This window comes from Schizosaccharomyces cryophilus (assembly GCF_000004155.1).
Source record: "Schizosaccharomyces cryophilus OY26 unplaced genomic scaffold supercont4.4, whole genome shotgun sequence".
Lineage (NCBI taxonomy): Eukaryota > Fungi > Ascomycota > Schizosaccharomycetes > Schizosaccharomycetales > Schizosaccharomycetaceae > Schizosaccharomyces > Schizosaccharomyces cryophilus.
This window is the reverse complement of record NW_013185627.1, coordinates 626,641-645,118: the sequence shown is the minus strand read 5'-3', so window position 1 is coordinate 645,118 and position 18,478 is coordinate 626,641. Positions and strand designations below refer to the sequence as shown.

Sequence of the window (18,478 nt, the reverse complement as noted above, 5' to 3'; positions counted from 1 at the left end):
ATAACTAAAAGCCTTGTGGAACGATGGTTTCGACTTTCAGTACGATGATGTTCTATGGATACTGTGAGTCTTACTCATAATAAAATACCCTCCTAATACAAAAGTACAAAAGGTTACGATTATTAACGATGGTATAATACATGGAATGAATGAATCGATAATTTCAGCGCAATGAATTTTCGCAAACTAATCTCTCCTCGAATTTTTTATATCGTCTTACAAGGAAGTTGAAGACTGTCTTCACCCCTAGTTTCCCTATCGAATGTGAGAAACGCATGTTTTAACGGTGCTTTCCATTGAAGAGTATAACATAAAATTCCGTCCTTTATAACTATAGGATAGGATAGAATAGAAAATATTATTGATACCTATAGAATTATATTTATCTAAATACAAACTATAACAATCCCATTACATCCTGATAATCTATGAAAGTAAGGATAAAATTGTGCAACCATATTCTTTATTGCTCGACCCTTTTAGGCTTGTGATATTTGTTTGCTGATTATTATAAGGATAGTTGATATGATTTGTTAACTCGTAAATAAGGATACCCAACTTTTATTACAGTACACGATAAGGAATTACAAAGAGGTATCCTGATCAAAATAATGATAGCCTACGAGCACCGTTATTAACGGCTACACCAAATTCTCAGAGGGTTAAGCTAAACAAAAGTAGTGATCACGCAAGAATTTCGATTATCAGGTGATCGCAGACTAGTAAAAATTTGGCCGCGTTTTCTAATATTAACCCTTTCCAACATAAACAAATTCGTGGCGTGGAAAAAAGCAATAAAAAAAAAAGGAGTTTTTTGTACTCAAATTTTGAACGTTTTGGTGGAAATTGTACGCGTCCGCTGTTTACTGTTTTAAAAATCACCTGCATCAAATAAGATAAGGGTTACCGCAAACCTTTTATAGAGACGATTTTAATTACTTGTTTAGTATCAACTTCTGCAACATTTATCATGACTAATACCCCAGAAACTTCGGTGAAGTTTGATACATCTCATCAAGTCATAGAGGATATTGTATATTCGCTATCGAACCATATTTTTTCATATGCTGAGCATGTTCCTTTGAACCGCTACTTAACCCAGTGGAATGACAGTGGTCGTAAAAACGGATTCTCAAATAATGTGGAATTGTTTAACTTAGAGGCTCGTTCTGGCGCCGCTGGTTTATTGTTGGGATCCTATACCGCTGCCATTTCCTCTCCTGGCGTGTATGCAATGATTACCCCCTCCAGCTGCCTTTCTTTAATGAATCCCTTGATCTCGAACATTGGTCTTTTTTATGGTACTAGCAAACCTCTTGTTTTGCACGTTGCAGCTTTGGACTATGTCGAGCAAGCCTATCGCACAGACAATACGAGCGTGTTGGACTTTGCCTACTTGAACAATTTTACTGTGTTCACTTCTCAATCTAACGTGGAAGCTGCCTACATGGCTCTTGCAAGCACTATCGCTGCGAAGAAAAGTCCTACTGTCCACGTCTATGAACCAGATGCAATTGTCTCAGCCTTGGCTCCTAGTCTTCCTACTCTCGATACCGAAGCCGTAATTGATTGTTTCAATTCGTTTGAATCAGATCAAGATCCGATTCAAAATGCCGCCAATGCCCTGACCCATATCAATAACCATTTCTCCACTAAATACAAGCCAGTTGAATACGAAGGTTCTTCATCTGCTTCTAAGGTTATTGTTACTTTTGGTAAGACGGAAACCACAGCGGCTCGTAATCTACTTGCTGCCAACCAGGATTTGGGATTACTTTCTATCCGTACTTTCCCTTTCTCCGTAGAGGAGTTACACCGTAGCCTCCCTTCTGCTTGCAGAAAGGTTGTTGTCCTTTCTCAAGTCCGCTCAACTTCTGTTAGCTCCCCTTCTTTTTACTATTCCTCTATCCTTGCAAGCTTGTTGGACACTGAAAACCTTCAATTCTCTGTAGAAGAGCAACGTTATGCCGTCAAAGAATCATTGACTACTAACTCTCTTTACAAAGCTCTTTCCGACTCTTTGGGTCTAAATTATGCTTCTCCTGTAGCTTCTAAGGTTGAAAAGAGTATTAGTTTCTGGGAACTTGACTCTTCTGAATATTACATTCCCTACTTGGTGTCTGCTCATAGAACCGACAAATCAAGGTCTGTCGCTTTTCGTACACTGTACGACAATTTGGTGCTTGCAGGTGTCCGATTTACCACTATTCAACTTTCTGGTCGAGACGTTCTTCTTACTGACGTTGCTCATGATTTGGAAGCTGACGTCTCTGTGGTAGCGAATGATAAAATACCTTCATATTATAGAGTTTTAGCCAATGCTGCTAAGCAGTCTATTTGTTTGCTGCAGACTTCTATTTCTCATGAAGAAATCACTTCCAAGCTTCCTTATGAGTTTTTGACGGACATTACAAATAAAGAAATTAAATTAGTTCTCGTTAATCCAAAGAAATTTGCTATAAACGGTTCTAATTTGCCTATTTTGAGTGCTTATGTCCAACTCTTCGAGCCTGGATTAGGTGCTACGGAAGCTTTCAACGTTCTTTGTAAGGAGAAGGGATTTAATGAAACTATTCGCAACAGTGCCATTGATTCTTTGAAAGAGGCCTTATCTTTTGTTAATGTCGAAGAAGCCTCATTAAAAGAACGTGAACCTAGTGACAGACAGTTACCGTCTGTGGCCGCTGAGACATCTTTCGGTTCTAACCCTATCAAATCTCTGGAGGAAGACGTTGCACCACGCACTTCTAGTTGGGAGACTGTTGCCCAGCAGATGATGTTCCCCGAAGCTTACAAAAAAGAAGATGTTCTACGTCCGGATGTTTCTGAACAAGTTTACACTGTGCGAGTGAAATCCAATAAGCGTCTTACGCCCGCCTCATACAGCCGTAACATTTTCCATATCGAATTTGACCTTGGAAATTCGGGCCTTACTTATGACATTGGAGAGGCTCTTGGTGTATATGGTGTAAACAATAAAAAACACGTTCTTGATTTTATTGAAGAGTACGGACTAGATGCCGACGAACTCATTCAAGTCCCTTCTACTTTTTACAAGGGTCATTGGGAAACTCGCACTGTTTATCAAGCATTGTCTCAAAATATTGATATCTTTGGAAAGCCGACGAAGAAGTTTTATGAACAATTGGCTCAATATGAAACCGACGAGAAGGAACGCAGTGATCTCGAGACTTTAGTCAGCCCTGTCGGTGCACCTGACTTTAAGCGTCGTGTTGAGGTGGACATGCTTACATACGCCGATGTTTTAAAGGAATTCAAGCATGCAAAATTGAGCGCATCTGAGTTGGCAGTTGTTGTACCTCTTATTAAACGTCGTGAATATTCAATCTCTTCTTCCCAAAGAAAGCACAAGGACAGTGTGCATTTGCTAATCGTCGTTGTTGACTGGAAAGATGGTATGGGACGTGACCGTTATGGTCAATGTTCTCATTATTTGTCTAGATTGCGAGCTGGTGATCCTGTAACAGTCGCGGTGAAGTCTTCTGTGATGAAGTTACCCAAGTCTCCAGAAAAGCCCATCGTTATGGCAGGACTTGGTACCGGATTGGCACCTTTCCGAGCATTTTTGCAATTCAAAGAGTGGCAGCGACTACAGGGCATTCCCTCTGGAGACATTGTGCTTTACTTGGGTTCACGTACACAACGTGAAGAATACTTATATGGTGAAGACTGGGAAGCTTATCATGCAGCCAATTTACTGACATTCATTGGACAAGCTTTCAGTCGTGATCAACCTTACAAGATATATATTCAAGATGTTATGCGTTCTTCTAAGGAACTTTTGAAGAAGACTTTGATAGATGAAGGAGGTTCTTTTTACTTGTGTGGTCCTACTTGGCCATTGCCCGAAATTACCGGTGTATTAGAAGAGGTGATTCAAAGTTCTGCTTCTGAGCCAATTGACGCTCGCAGGGTCATAGAGCAATGGAAGGAGGAACGTCGCTTCGTCATTGAAGTTTATTAAAAGAAAGGATTTTGCAGTGTTATTATAAATGGTTATTCTTTTTTACTCTAAATTTCCGCATAATTGCAAAACCTGTAAAAGGGTTTATTGAAACAGTCCATGCAATTTTATTGCATAAAGTGAATCAATGTTTATTGAAGCAATTCCTTAAAACTTAGAGTACATAAATTTTGTTTATAATAGTTTGAAAATCTCGGTTATAAGGAAACTTAAACAAGCGATACCTTAACTTAATCAAAATAAAATACCTTTGAACGAGGGACGGAATATAAAAGGAAGCCGAACCGAAATTAAAATTGGGGTCTCTTACGCTTTTGAGAGTGATTGATCAATCCAATATGTCTCATGAATTACATTTACAGGAATTCTTTTCTTCTAATTCAAACAATCTAAAGGACGACGTAGCACTCCGAGCAGTTCTTACCTCACACTATGAAATATTTAAAAGGTTCTTTAAGTGCGAGTCCTTGCTTATGCGCTCGCCTCTTACTATATAAACTTCGGTAAACTATACTCAGCAGAATGCGAAAGCTCAAAAATTTCCTAAGAGATCCGATTTCCGAACTTCCATTGGAAACCGAAGCAATTATCTTAACTGTTTTCCTCATTCAAACTTCTGATTAACCCGAACCTCCAATTTTTTTGGTTATACTCTTCCATGCCTCGGACTTCAGTGGATTCGGCTTTTCTACCTACCCCGAATAGAAAGTGATGGGTAAGGGATAAACTCAAAATAAAAAGGAACCTGTACCCCGTCATGAGTTCCCTCCTTAAATTTTAAAAACAGTAAACAACTTCTAAGTGTTTCCAACTATCATCAAACATAAACCAAATCTTTTTATTTTTTTTTATTTTCTTTTTTAACCTACTTGTGGCGCCAATAGGATATTGTGCTGTTGCCTTCGTATAATATCATACCTCTGTCTCGTCCGATTAAAATATTTCAATAGAACACCGCGTGCGAACATTCTTTAACTGTTTTCGTATATATTTGGATTATTGCTTAGGCATCTTCTTTTTTGTGAAATTAGCTTATTAGATATCTTCAATTTTTTTGTTGAAGACAGTGCGAATTAATGGTGTAAAGGATACCATTGCAAATTATTAATCGATTCCACAAACTCATTATTATTTTTTTGTATGAGAGTATTTACACTCGCATACTTTTGATCAAAAAAAGCGAGGATTTTCATACTATATCATTTGATATCCAATACTCATTTGAAATAGCAAAAAGGAGTTGACACTTCTCATCAATAGGTGTTTTACTTTTTATTATGCAGGTTTCACCATCAAAGAAGACCTCTCCAGTTGTCACAGGCGATTTAAAGAACTTAGCCCCGGCTTTACCTACCTTCTGGATTGCCTTTCCAGCAAGCCAGCCTTTAGGCTGTTTACGGCCTCGCATAAATCGTCGCATTACTCAAATAAAACAACGAGCAGAAACAGAAGAAGCGGTATTTAATTTGTACCAAAGATGGAATCCTTTATCGTTTTCTTATCGTCTCATTTTTACAGATGCCATAAGGGATGACAAGAGAATTTTCGCTTGGTTTTTTACAAAACGATTTAGATCTCGAAAACTTCTAATGAAAACTACAAAAAGCTTTGCTGATGGCTATATGTATTGGACAATCACGTCCACTGAAGGAAGGGTGGTATTTGATTGCAATACTACCAATTTAATGGAAGTCAAACAAATTGTTTGGAAACCACAGGACCGAAAGTCGAAGGAAGGAAATGCTTGGAAAGCAGATTTGGTTTTACCATTGCAAAAGCAAAGAATGTCCGTGGCTTTTCTAAACGGACTTGAAATTAAATTTAACCCTCAAATATTCGAATTTACTACACGCTTCATAAAATTCCGTTATCTTGAAGCCGCCATTTTTGCCATGGCTCTCTATGTGAAAATATACAACCTAAATATACTTCATCCCTCTCTTGTACCTTGAGTCATTCTTTTGTTATTACCACTTTCCTCCTGTCATGACATCCATGGTTCTTTAGGACTTTCTCCCATTTTGTACAAAGCATCCTCTTGTTGATATCTCTGTTCCTTGTTTAATATTCTTTTTTTTTTATTTGTTCCTTTTGTTACGATAAAGAAATCTCGATTCTTAAAATTTTCTGAAAGCAACTCACTCTTTCTGGTTTAATATTTAATGAGAAGACTCTAATCTAGAAGTAAAAATTAAAGAATAACCGTTTAATTGACTGAATCCATACGTCTCGTTTGTTTTTGTTTTTTCTTGTTTTTCTTCTGTAATTGAATCTTTTTGTTCACTCATTTTCATCCGATACTTTCACATATCTACATTCGTATGCGGTATCACCCTTACCAAACTATAATGCAGATTTCCTTATGACGGGTGTTCTTCATTGCCAATTGTTTACAACAAGAACCGCTACTGAGTGAATACGACAAAAACTGACATTGAAAAGAATAATTAAGTTAAAATCTGCCTCTGGTACAAGCCAGACATTATTATGAATGAATACGAATAGTCTAAGTAATCGTCATAAGAGTCCCGTGAAATTATTTGAAGTTCGGTAAGTAAAACTACAAATTTTAGGAAAAAGAAGGGTATGAGGACAGAAGAATGGTGTTTCAAAGTTATTTTTTGAACTTTTGAAACAAAAAATCCCGAGTTTAGCTCAATTGACGTATCACGGCTAGACTGTAATTTTGAACTAGCATTTGCCGCTGTTTCAGCCTGCTCTGCAATTATTAGTTAGATCAATTTTTCTTTGGAGAATAAGCTTCTCTGTAGAGCATTGGTTTCGTATGGCTCAGGATAATCAAAAACTGCTTCGATGAATTCGACCTAATAGTAACAAATCTTCCTCTAACATGCCTGCTTGATTCATACCAAAATATCTTTATTTCTTGTGATTTTTTTCCTTTTAGATTTATGGAATACTAACCTTTCATTCTTGTTTAGGCTTTACAATGCGGAAGCGAATGTAATCGTGCTGTATGGTAATTCACTAGACTCAGCCGCTAGGCTTTCAGGCATCGTAGTCCTTTCAATCTCCCAACCAATCCGTGTTCGAAATATAAAGCTTCGTCTTACTGGTCGGTCTTTTGTTTGGTAAGCTACATTTTGCTTGTATGCATCTGTCGCACTTACTGACCATTTTCTAGCTGGTCAGATGAATCTCGGAATAGCTCCAATGGTGGTACTAAAATCCGGCGGCAAGTAAACCAAATCTTGGATAGGCAATGGTCATTTCTGTCGGGAGACGGTAACAAGACAATTCAAGACGGTAATTACGAATATCCTTTTGATTACCAACTTCCACAAGATGTTCCTGAGTCAATTGAAGGAGTTCCGGGGTGCCATATTGTCTACACTTTGACAGCCTGCTTAGAAAGAGCAACGATCCCTTCTTCAAATTTGGAGTCTGCCTTGCAACTTCGGCTGATCCGAACCATTCCTCCTAACAGTCTTGACCTCATGCACTCTATGAGTGTAAGTGATATATGGCCATCAAAAGTCAACTATGAAACGAGTATACCCTCCAAGGTATACGCGATTGGCTCTGAGATCCCAATTAACTTGAAATTATATCCTCTCCTAAAAGGACTCGGCATCGGGAAGGTGACCATTGTTTTGAAAGAATATTGTTCACTTTTTATAACTTCGAAAGCCTTTTCCTCTACTAGTCGAAAAGACTTCAAGCGTGTTTTGGCTAAAAAGACTGTTCCTGGCCTTGCGATGATCGACGACTGTTGGCAAGATCAAATAAAAATTCCGATCCCTGACTCTTTGGGTGAGTGTACTCAAGATTGTGATTTGAATTGTATACGCGTTCATCATAAGCTTCGTCTTTCCATCTCTTTGTTAAATCCTGATGGTCATATATCTGAACTTAGAAACTCCTTACCTTTGTCATTAGTGGTTTCTCCAGTTATGTTTGGAGCTAGACCTGTTGAGGGTGTCTTTTCAGGAAATCACGCTTCTTATATAAACGAAAATGTTCTGCCTAGTTACGATCGCCACATATTTGATGTCCTTTGGGACGGTGTTCCTACCGAAAGCACTCCCGTACTCAGTGAACGCACTACTCCTATTACAAGCCGTCGAAACTCTTCCGATTTTGGACCAACGAGTCCCATCCTTAGTATAAATACGAAGCCATTTGCTTCCAACCCGTCCGTATCTTCGCCTTCTTTAGGATCTCAACCAAGCTTTTATATTGAGAATTCCACTCAGTCCCCAACTGATAGAACCGAATTTCTTTCTCCTATAACCTCTCCAATAGCACCGTTTTCTGGTGCATGTCGTAGAGCTGCTCGCTCTAGAGCCAGCAGTACTTCATCATCGTTTGGTGGTTCTCAAATTCAAGGTTTACAGCCTGAAAACCCTTTTTTGCGTTCAACATCTCCTAATCGTGCTCTACCCGTGCGTAGCGTTTCGACGTTAAGTTTACAGGAATTGGGTAAATTACCACCTTACTATGAAGCACATTCAGCTTTCTCGAATGTGCTTCCTCTTGACGGGCTTCCTCATTATGAACAGGCTACAAGGCCATCAAGTCCTACCCCTTCTCCTTATGGCAGTCAAGCTTCGACTGTTGTTGCGACGCCTACGCCTACTGTGCGTGTCTCACCGATAGAAACTCCTAATAGAAGTTCACCACGCTCGGTTACAGTAATAAAAAGTAAGTCCTCAAGTAACCTTACTCATCACGGGCTTCATTAACGTTCTTTCGTTGTTCGTTGTTTATCCGTTCCCTAGTTGTACAGTACATGGCACTGACTTGCTATATCTTAGCTAAGATATAAGAAAACTTCAACTACTTATTTTGTTTGTCACTTTTGAGAGGAAATTTCTTTTTTTATTGTGATTTTGTTTGGTTTTAGTAAACATTCATGTGCTTAATATATACCAACAAAAGAACTAAGAACTAGAAAGTCCAACTTTAGGGATATATGATAAATCCCTATAATTACAAATGGTTACCAACAAAGAATAACAGAAAAAAAAGAAAAAAAAAGAAAAATCCCTTCGGCATCTCCTTTTATAAATGAAATATCTAATGACTGCATAAACAATACATTAATAAAAAAATAATCATTATTCGTTAATCTAATTTGAGTCACAAAAATGTAAAAGTACCTAGATGTATATAATAAAATAAAGTCCATTATAACGAATGTGTATTTCTCATACTGATATCCTGATGAAATTATTTAGGACGATTTTTTAGATACTAATTTCACCTTTCCATCATTGTCAATTTGAGAGTCATAGCCGGCTTTTTCCAAAACCTCAGATTTACTAACACCTACAGCATTTAGGTTAGCAACATAGGCTTGATTCTCAGGATTGTTTTGCAACAAGTGGCGGATACAAAAAACAGAAACCTCACGAAGGTACGGATTCAAATCATCGATGTTACACTGAGATAATATCACTGACAGACCGTCGGCATTTCTAACAATGTCCTGAGTAGCTGGATACATGTGCGAGGCAAAGGTGATGAAATGGACACATTCGCGTTTAACTCCTCCTACAGCTTCACAAAAATCGGAGAAGCTTCCGGAAGGAATAGGTGTTTTTTGAACAAGCGTTTTGCGTGGAACTTGTTGATCAAGGATGCAAAGTAAAAGAAGTACTTCCTTGGTGGCCAACGAAGAGTCATGAGCATACCGCTTGAATGCGTAAGGGATATCAATTCGTTGAGTTGGGTCATTCTGTGAGAGGGTGAGTCTCTCATATTGAGTGAAAAGAAGACTAACAGCTAGTTTATAGCTTTCAGATAAGTAAGTGATGATGGTTAGATCAGCTTCTGAAATATTAGATTTATCCATAAAAGAAATACGCTCATGAAGTTGCTTAGCTATTAAGCGAATAATTAGGTAAAGAGTGGGAAACAGGGATAGATCCACTGCACCAAACGGTTCACGAGTCATGGCATCTACAACGAAGTAGATGGATCGAAATCCCAATAAAGCTGCACGTTTGATAAGAACTTCTGCATAGCCATTACTTAAAATATGACTAACAATACGAAAAAGAATACTCTCTCTCTGCCAATCTGGATGACGATCCTGATCAACCAAGATATCGAGAAGGTATAGTCCAGCAGGAGAGGTGCATAATTGGTGCAACCTCTGTTTACTGTTCAGTATAAGATACCAAACCGAAATTTCAAATGCAGAACATTGAGCGCTTGTGACTGGCAAAGGCAGCTTGGGAGGAAATTTGGTAAGATAGCTCCATGCCTCATCCTCTAAGGGTGAATCACCAGCAACAGAATTTGCAAGTATTTGCCAAGAAAGAGGACTGTATGGTTGTTGGGATACAGAAGCTTCGAGCTGCGCAGGAAGAAATTCTGTGAACAAACCTGCGGCCCCCGCAGCTTGTTGGATATGTTTTCCCGAGGCCAAGCGGTTCCTTACGGTTTTCAATTGATGCTTTGGGTCCTCATTGCAATTATAGAAAATATTAAACCACTCCAATTGATGATTATTCATGAAGACATAGACAAGAAGTTTCTATGTACAGACACGTTAGTTTAATCTGAAAAATCAATAGTTATCCGTTGGAGTATTGTAAACGAAAAGATCAATAAATTTGAGAAGCGTTTTTTATGGATGATACAGTTTGTTCAATATGCCAAAAAAAATTGTTGCGACCCACAACAATAATTCCGATGACTTACACTTTAAAAACTCAAATTTTTACAGTACCGTACAAACAATAATTCACAAAATATACGTTCTTTGTAGAAATAGTGAGTATTGTATTTGCCTTATCGCATAAGTGATGTTTTAAAAATTTTAATATAATAAACAAGTTCACTATAGTAATATGGAATAGATGTGGACAAACTTGTTTTTGTAAGCGACTATATGCCTTATGATATTGTCACGGATAAGAGTACAAAACCTTCGTTCATAATAAGAAGCGAATGAGATATATTACTAAATTACAAAACCAAGAAAAAAGGACACAAACAAAGCAAGTAATATAATAGCGATCAATTGAGAGGAGAAGAGAATAAAGGTCCATAAAAAGAAGCGAAAGATAGGAAGGAAATCATACATTAAAACATTCATAACAACACTAGAATGAGAAAGAACCAATGGTATAAAAAACGGACGAAAAGGAAGCATAAACAGATGGGATTACGAAAGACATCATATTATATCGAATGGAAAGGGGTTAGATTAGGCATCAAATTTTTTTAAAGATAAAAAGACAGAGATGAAAAAAAACAATTTAGGGAAATTCCAGGAATGTGGTTACTGGGGAACGTAAATTTGCTACTTTTTCTTGGTAGTGGTAGTGGAAAGACTGGCTTCATCGTCATAATTGGATACACCTTCCAAAATAACTTCTGGGCTTGCGGAAGACGTTTCTGTAAGGCAAGGACCTTTAAACCATTTGTGGGCTGAGAGAATCCACCAAATGATAATAGCAAGCATAGGACCTCCGTACACCACACAGGTCCAGTTCATGCCTTCTGCATCCAAATTCTTTCCCTTGGTTTGTGGAAAACATAAGATGGGAAGCATGAGCACGACAAATGCACAGGAGGCATAACCTATGGGCTTTGAAAAGCGGCCCAAGTGAAAAGGGCCTCTTTGGAATTCAGCGTCAGATACACATGTGATCCTAATGAAAATAGGAATTGTAAAAGCAACAAAAGCAGCGATAGCACCGACAGAAAAAATAGCATTGATGGCTACATCACCAGCGAAAATTAAGAGTAGCAACAGGATACCAACCACAGTATTCATCCAAGTACATCGGTTTGGTGTCTTTGTACGAAGATCGACATGAGCAAGGATGTTGGAAAAGGGAAAGACGCCGTCTCTTGCATAAGAATAAGTAACGCGAGAAGCAGCAACCATACATCCTTGACCCATCATAAAACTGCAAACGATGGTGATGGCAGTTAACGCAACTGTTGTTTTGTGATCACAGACTTGCTGAAGATAGACGACATAAGGTTGACTTAGACTGTCGTTCATGACTTGAGATACATCAACGATGGTATATGCAATGATGAGGTTCAAAAGCCACCCTACGAGACCGCCAAAAGCAGAGGTCATGACTATAGCTCTCGGAGCAGCGACACTGGCATTGGAGCATTCCTCACTTAAATGGAAAGGAGAGTCGTAACCAGACATGGTCCAAATGACACCGGCAAAAGACATCAAAAGGGCCATTCCGTTACTCCAATCGGTCTGATTATCGAAACTCGTCCAAACTCTATGATTGCTATTAAAAGTATGGTTTTTGCCAGCGACAGCTAAAAGGGTAATCATGACAATGCTAAGGAAGAGCATGTTGATGGCCGTACCCCAAGTATTAAAATGGGCGATAACTTTTGTTGGAAGGCACGAAATCAATGTCATGGCGATCATAGCAGCGCATGCTAATAAAAAAGTTTGATAGTTTTCGGGGGTATAGTTGGGATTCTTGATTTGGATTAGAGAAAGAATCATTCCGGAAAAGGAATAGGCAACACTAGGAGCTGCTGTGACTTGAACGAAATAGTTGGACCAACCGGTAAGCCAAGCAGCCAAAGGGCCCCAGCGTTTAGGAGCCAGACTAGCCGCGGCATAATATAAACCACCCGAAGTAGGCATAGAAGAACACAGTTCTGCCATACCACAGGCAACACATTGAACAAAAAACATTGCAATCAGCCAGCCCCACACCATTGCAGGAGTGCCGGCGTAACCTGTTGTATAATACATGGTAGAAGCGAACGAGGGTAATAAGCCAAGAACGGAAAAGGAGACGCAGAATGAGCTAAAAGCAGAGAATTCACGTTTGAATTCTTGCTTATAGCCCAAGGCAGCGAGCTCTGCAGCGTCTGCATTTAGACCTTCTAAATCGATTTTGTCGGATCGAGACATGGTATAAAGATGTAAACAATCAAAAAATAAAAAAAGATATGGAAAAGAAACAATAAGAAAAACAATAAAAAATGAAAAATGAAAACGAATAGAAAGAAAAATACGTAAAAAAGAAAACCAATTTTTCCGGTTCTCTTTGAAACGGTTCTTGGAGAATCTCTTTAGATTACTTATTTATTTCTTTCTCAATTATTAATCAATCTATTTCTTGATTTCTCCTAGATATACTAAATCAGATCAATGCACAAAGCCTTCAACCCAGCGAAGGATGAAGATAAGGGAAAAAGGAAAAGAAACAGTGAACGAGAAATACCTTTGGATCGGCCTTTATAAAAGTGCATCATTTCTCTTTTTTTATATTTGCCTTTTCTCTGGTTTGATTATCACTTGTGATAAGCAAGTTAGTCTTGCCTATTAAAGAATCTTCCTCGGTGAAGCCTTCCTACGGCCAAGACAAGGCAAGACTAGGCTATAAAAGCATGAACGAAGGGCAAATCAAAGAGTCAACGTTCGTTCAACTAAAAGTACCTAGCGTGGAGGAAGCGTCAGTTGGCAAAGATTTATCTTATCATTCTTCGGCCAAAGCAAGGCCTTTTTCGGAGTAAAAAACTGATGCGTCTTGTGTCCATGATCATGAATCAATTTAAAAGTGAATTAGAAAGTAGAAAGATAAAGAAAGAATAAATAAAAAAAAATTCTATAAGACTAATTCAATGGCTACATTTTTCTGAAGAAAGAACCTTTTCATTTCATTGCAAAGTCTTTATTATAGTTTATGTATGACTTACAGACGATCTATATACGTAAAGAACTGATAAATGGATAGATAGATAGATAAATAAATAAAAGTATGAGTAAGCAAGAAGCAGACAAATTGTCCGTTCTTAATTGGGAATAAACAAAGAAAGAAACAGTGGGGATGCTTGGTACTTAGCGAGGGGATCTATGAGTCAATTGAAAGCAGTTCGACATGCGTAGACGAGAAGAAATGAAAGAAAGAAGAAATGAAATTCATTCTTTTGTTTCTTTGAAGCGATCATCGTCGATTCGCTTCATTGTAAGAGTCAAAATAAAAACTGCCTTCCTTCATAAGACACACGAGTGGAAATCGTTTGTTTATGACACAAAGGATAAGCTCCACATACCATAGAATATGATAGTAAACAAGTGAGGATAGAATCAAAAAGGGGAATTGTACAAAAGATGGAATGGAATGAAAGTTTTAGTTGTTGCATAAAAATGAATCATCATGCTTGTTTCGCTCTTTGAATTTGTTTTATTACTGGCTTGTGTACAGCATTGTAAATATTCTAATCTTTAGCCTTATAAATGTCAGACAATATTGCATAATATTAAATCTTGTATGACACGAACGAAAAAGTATCGTCTAAAGAATCGGGAGTATAGGCGATATCTGTTTCTATCTCTTCGCCCATACCTCCACGCTTTTCTCTATTTTCCTTTATATGCATACAGTAAATATCTTTAGAATACGTAAACCCTCGATACTGATACCGTGTCGGCCTCGATATTCGAAAAGAACGAAAAGCGAAACTCATCCCGTATCAAGTGGGGGTCGTTGTAGATGTGGATCCATCCTAAATGGTTCTTTTTATATGATTGTGTATTGATTTGTTTGTAAACAAACAAATCAGATTTTGTTGTCTGTTCTTCAACTCTTCCTCCATAGGCAATTAACATAGGCAATTAATTTTAGTATATAAAAAAAAAGTGATTCTCTTATAGAAAAATAACCTCAAAAGAGAAATCATCAACTTCGAATCATTCATCCATATTGTTGATTCAAACAGTTTATGTTACGTTCCATTATACTCATTTTCATTTTTTTTCTGATGTAAAACTTTTCATATCATGATTTCCATTCAAAGTAGATCAAACGATTCTTCATCAATCCTAAAGTTTCACTGTCAAGCTGATTTTTCCCAACATCTCCTGATCTCATCCATTGGAACCAACAAAACACCATTTTTCTATTTTCATCTATAATAGCATAGCCTTGGGTTCATCTTACTCTTTTTCTTTTTCTTCCTCCCTCCCTCCCTTGTTTTATTCCGTATTTCTATCTCTTCATCAAATTTGCAATTCTTCTGTGTTAATGTTTACTATTGGAAAATAAGAACGATATACTATACTTCAATTAGGCATTTCACTTCCTTCTCGGAAACGAGTTTAGCATTCCGCAGCACGACTCCTTACATCTCTCATGTTTGGCTTTCTTTAATGCAAAAATAGACTTGGCCTTTACCAACTATTCACCACTTTATTTTGGCTATTCTACGTCCTGCTTCCAGGTGCTCTTGATCCTGTCGTGTTATTGACTTTTTACCTCTGTTGTAAAATTCCACGGTTTTTTTAATAATGAGAGCCTGGCTTCAATCCAAGTATGTAAGAAACAGGCTGAAAAAAACCTGAATTGCCGAGCAATGTATGAAACTTGGTGAGAAATGAAAATCTTAGAAACAAATTCTCATTTTTATCGGGAATATGAATCTTGTTTCTTATCTACCTTCAATTTCCACAAGTCCAGAGGTTTTATTGTCAATGTCCTTATAAGAAGATTCAATGCCGTTTCTATTTGTGATTTCTCATATTTCATATCATTCAGAGACAGCTGAAATATTTTGAAATAGCTTGCTAACCCACGGTTTAGTATATCATATTTAACTGGTACTGCAGAACCTGTTTACGGCGCTGAAGCAATTCAACCCGTCACCGCTACTGTACAAGGTATCAATCCTTACCATACATTGGACGATGATGACTACCGGTGGTCCACTCCTGCCTCTAGCCATGTTGAAACCCAAGTCTTTTATATTCGTCCTAATAATGGCAACCTTATGTGCTTTGTTCAATTGATTCATTCTAACTTGGGGTATGGACTTAAATTATTATAAAAAAGCTAATATTAACCTTATTTTTTAGTTCATGGACAACTACAGCTCAGTCTACATGTCGAATTTTTGATCTAGACAATCCTGAAAATGATTTATGGACTTCTACCAATTTGGATCAATTCAGCTTTGAGAATGACCACACTTGTTTTAGAGCCGCTAATATTTCTATTGACCTTGAAGGAAAGTCTGCATATAGAATCCGCTCATCCGTTAATATGGATTCTATTATTGATCTTGTTATTCATCAAGAAAGTCCCCCTTTTAAGATTGGTGAGAATGGTACTAGTAACTACGGTACCGACCCCTCCAAACCTTGGGCAAGCATGAAGCATGTTTTCTGGCCCCGTACCCGTGTTGAAGGCAATATTGTCTCAAAAGGTAAAGTAGTTGATGTAACAGGTACTGGTTTGTTTGTTCACGCTTTACAAAACGGGAAGCCTCAACATCTGGCTTCTTCTTGGGAATTTGCTCTATTGCAAAATCCCAGATATACCGGTGTTATGATGCAGTTTAAGACCCCTCCGAGTTATGGATCCACGATCGTTAACGTCGGTGGTATCGTATCAAAGGATGGGGTTTTGGCCGCTACTGTTGACAATACAATTGAGCATGTAGGTGTAACAATGGACCCAGAAACAGAATGGCCTGAACCTACTCGTATTGCCTATGAGTGGGACGGTAAGGATGCTGAAAATTATGAAAAGCCTGTCCATATGTCAGTCGATGCACCTTTGGGTAGACGTTTGCAGCGTATCGACGTTCTCTCGGAAATCCCCACATGGCTCCGTGGATTTGTTCACAATGTTTCTGGCACAAAACCTTTTATTTACCAGTACATGACTCCTGTTACATTCAGACTGAAGGTTAACGGTGAAGAGATTGAGGAAAAAGCTACTCTGTTTAATGAAACCACATTTATCTCTTAAAGGTGATGTTTAAAAAAAAGCTTTATTCTCTTTTTTACTGTTCTGGTGCATTCTGGTCAATTCATGAAGTCTCGTCTTAAACAGTGGTTTATTGTACCAATTTTTTTAAAAAAATTATCAATGCTTTTCTTCCTTTTGACAGTGAAAGTCATTCTATTTACAGTGCATAATTCCTTATTACTCGTTCATATTTACGATAGGGTCACGTTTCTGCATATTTCCATTCCTGTGTACATTCGCACTTGAAGTTATGGTTTATGTTTGGATTAATTAAAGTACATTCATTTTTTTTTCGACAGGATAATCGGTGTTAAAAATAAAAACTTCTGGTTCTGAATTATATCTGAATTATATTTTTTATATATGTTTAACTAGGTTGGATTTTTTCTGTCCCCAACTTTATCGAGATTTGAAACACCAAATTTGTATTCATAGATGTATTATTTCTAAAGGTTATTTCTCTTTCTGGTTTGCGCATTTGGTTTCTTCATTCACCCGTTTAAAACATTGGATTAAGAATTCAACTGTGCTATAAGTAATAAGATTCATTTGTTAGAAACCTTTATAATTGCAAATTGTCTCTTACATTATATGCAATCTGCTCTATTCTATTTATGCCTAATTAATGAAAAGGTCCATAAAGAAAGCGAATTTAAAACATGTATAGACTGTACAGTAAGTGTATTATTCTAACCTGTTTCTACTCCATGATTCATTTTATATTCAGCTTCACTAGATAACTGCGCTTATTTACAAATCTTCTGATATTAGAGATGGCAGCCTAAGAGCTAAATTTTTCATCATCTTAAATTTTAGAAGACAGATCTCTTCTTTGTCACGCAGTAATACTTAATGAGTTTTCAAGTATATATGAGTGAAAATAAGTAAAGGTTATTGAATTGGTGAAACAAATTAATTAGTTCAACCAGCTAGATCTTTTTAACTTGGACTATCAAAAACTACTCTTTCAGCACTCGTATATTAATGACTTGTTTACTCGTTTCGATTCAAGTAAACTTGTAAATATGTCTTTAGTTTTTCAATTTTTAAGTATCATTTGAAAAATTCATAAGTTTCTTAATGTCATGGTAGAAATCCTACATCATTCCTAAGGTTCTTTCGTTAAATAGGGATAATCTTACTTTCGGTGCGATTCTTGTGATGAGGAAGCGCGTCTATTAAAGCTCTGATATTCCATGTAGCCTTTATGCCGAATCGCCATTACTTTCTGGATCACTTGAAGTTACATAGAAATTAGCTCCTATATATGGATCATATGAAGCCTTAACCATATTGAAAAGATCCGTGGTAACCCGCTCTGCCGTTCACTTCATCAAGGACATGATTTATTGTGTTAAAGTGAATAGGTGATGTACCATCATCAGCAGTGATTCCAGCGAAATCACTGTTCACGATGATATCAAACCGATCACCAAGTCTTCTTGAATAATTGTTTACTTGTAATAGGTCTAGCAATTGTGTTCTAGACATAGTACTGTACTTAATAGGCGCGACACTCACGACGTTGTTCATATAAAGCCGAACCGGTCTGTCCCATTTTAGTTTTTTTTTAGATACACGCAAAAAGTAGTATTAAGCGCTTAAGAGAATAGTACGAGATATGCTTTATTGCTACAAGAACAAAGAACAATCGGGGTTAATATTATTCTTAATATATAAGTAAAAGAATTCCAAATTCTCAACAACAATTGATAAAAAAGAAATAACTACGAGAAATCCAAAAGCAACCTTTAACAAGTTTTCAATCATA

The 18,478-nt window shown here is 37.4% G+C and overlaps 7 protein-coding genes across 7 annotated transcripts; 4 read left to right on the top strand and 3 right to left on the bottom strand.

Moving 5' to 3' along the window:
* Window positions 1-685: 685 nt before the first annotated feature.
* Window positions 686-4,126, top strand: SPOG_02495 (sulfite reductase NADPH flavoprotein subunit). The gene has a single exon (XM_013168436.1). It carries the CDS (start codon window positions 971-973, stop codon window positions 3,983-3,985), a length of 3,015 nt encoding a protein of 1,004 aa, XP_013023890.1. The 5' UTR covers window positions 686-970; the 3' UTR covers window positions 3,986-4,126.
* Window positions 4,127-4,270: 144 nt separating this feature from the next.
* Window positions 4,271-6,360, top strand: SPOG_02494 (uncharacterized protein). Its single transcript, XM_013168435.1, has one exon. It carries the CDS (start codon window positions 5,263-5,265, stop codon window positions 5,935-5,937), a length of 675 nt encoding a protein of 224 aa, XP_013023889.1. The 5' UTR covers window positions 4,271-5,262; the 3' UTR covers window positions 5,938-6,360.
* Window positions 6,290-9,077, top strand: SPOG_02493 (arrestin/PY protein 2). Its single transcript, XM_013168434.1, has 3 exons — window positions 6,290-6,535; window positions 6,928-7,077; window positions 7,131-9,077. Exons 1-3 carry the CDS (start codon window positions 6,477-6,479, stop codon window positions 8,689-8,691), a joined length of 1,770 nt encoding a protein of 589 aa, XP_013023888.1. The 5' UTR covers window positions 6,290-6,476; the 3' UTR covers window positions 8,692-9,077.
* On the bottom strand, window positions 9,049-10,740 carry SPOG_02492 (ATXN10 protein). Its single transcript, XM_013168433.1, has 2 exons — window positions 10,658-10,740; window positions 9,049-10,490 (listed from the first exon to the last, which is right to left on the bottom strand). The coding sequence occupies exon 2, from the start codon at window positions 10,467-10,469 to the stop codon at window positions 9,183-9,185; it is 1,287 nt and encodes a 428-aa protein (XP_013023887.1). The 5' UTR covers window positions 10,470-10,490; window positions 10,658-10,740; the 3' UTR covers window positions 9,049-9,182.
* Window positions 10,741-10,835: 95 nt separating this feature from the next.
* Window positions 10,836-12,866, bottom strand: SPOG_02491 (uncharacterized protein; the record flags this gene model as incomplete). The annotated part of the gene is made up of 1 exon (XM_013168432.1): window positions 10,836-12,866. One exon carries the CDS (start codon window positions 12,864-12,866, stop codon window positions 11,262-11,264), a length of 1,605 nt encoding a protein of 534 aa, XP_013023886.1. The 3' UTR covers window positions 10,836-11,261.
* Window positions 12,867-15,095: 2,229 nt separating this feature from the next.
* SPOG_02490 (Svf1 family protein Svf1) lies at window positions 15,096-17,205 on the top strand. Its single transcript, XM_013168431.1, has 3 exons — window positions 15,096-15,268; window positions 15,538-15,759; window positions 15,810-17,205. The coding sequence occupies exons 1-3, from the start codon at window positions 15,246-15,248 to the stop codon at window positions 16,705-16,707; spliced, it is 1,143 nt and encodes a 380-aa protein (XP_013023885.1). The 5' UTR covers window positions 15,096-15,245; the 3' UTR covers window positions 16,708-17,205.
* A 391-nt stretch (window positions 17,206-17,596) lies between these two features.
* Window positions 17,597-18,439, bottom strand: SPOG_02489 (uncharacterized protein). Its single transcript, XM_013168430.1, has one exon. It carries the CDS (start codon window positions 18,238-18,240, stop codon window positions 17,992-17,994), a length of 249 nt encoding a protein of 82 aa, XP_013023884.1. The 5' UTR covers window positions 18,241-18,439; the 3' UTR covers window positions 17,597-17,991.
* Window positions 18,440-18,478: the final 39 nt, after the last annotated feature.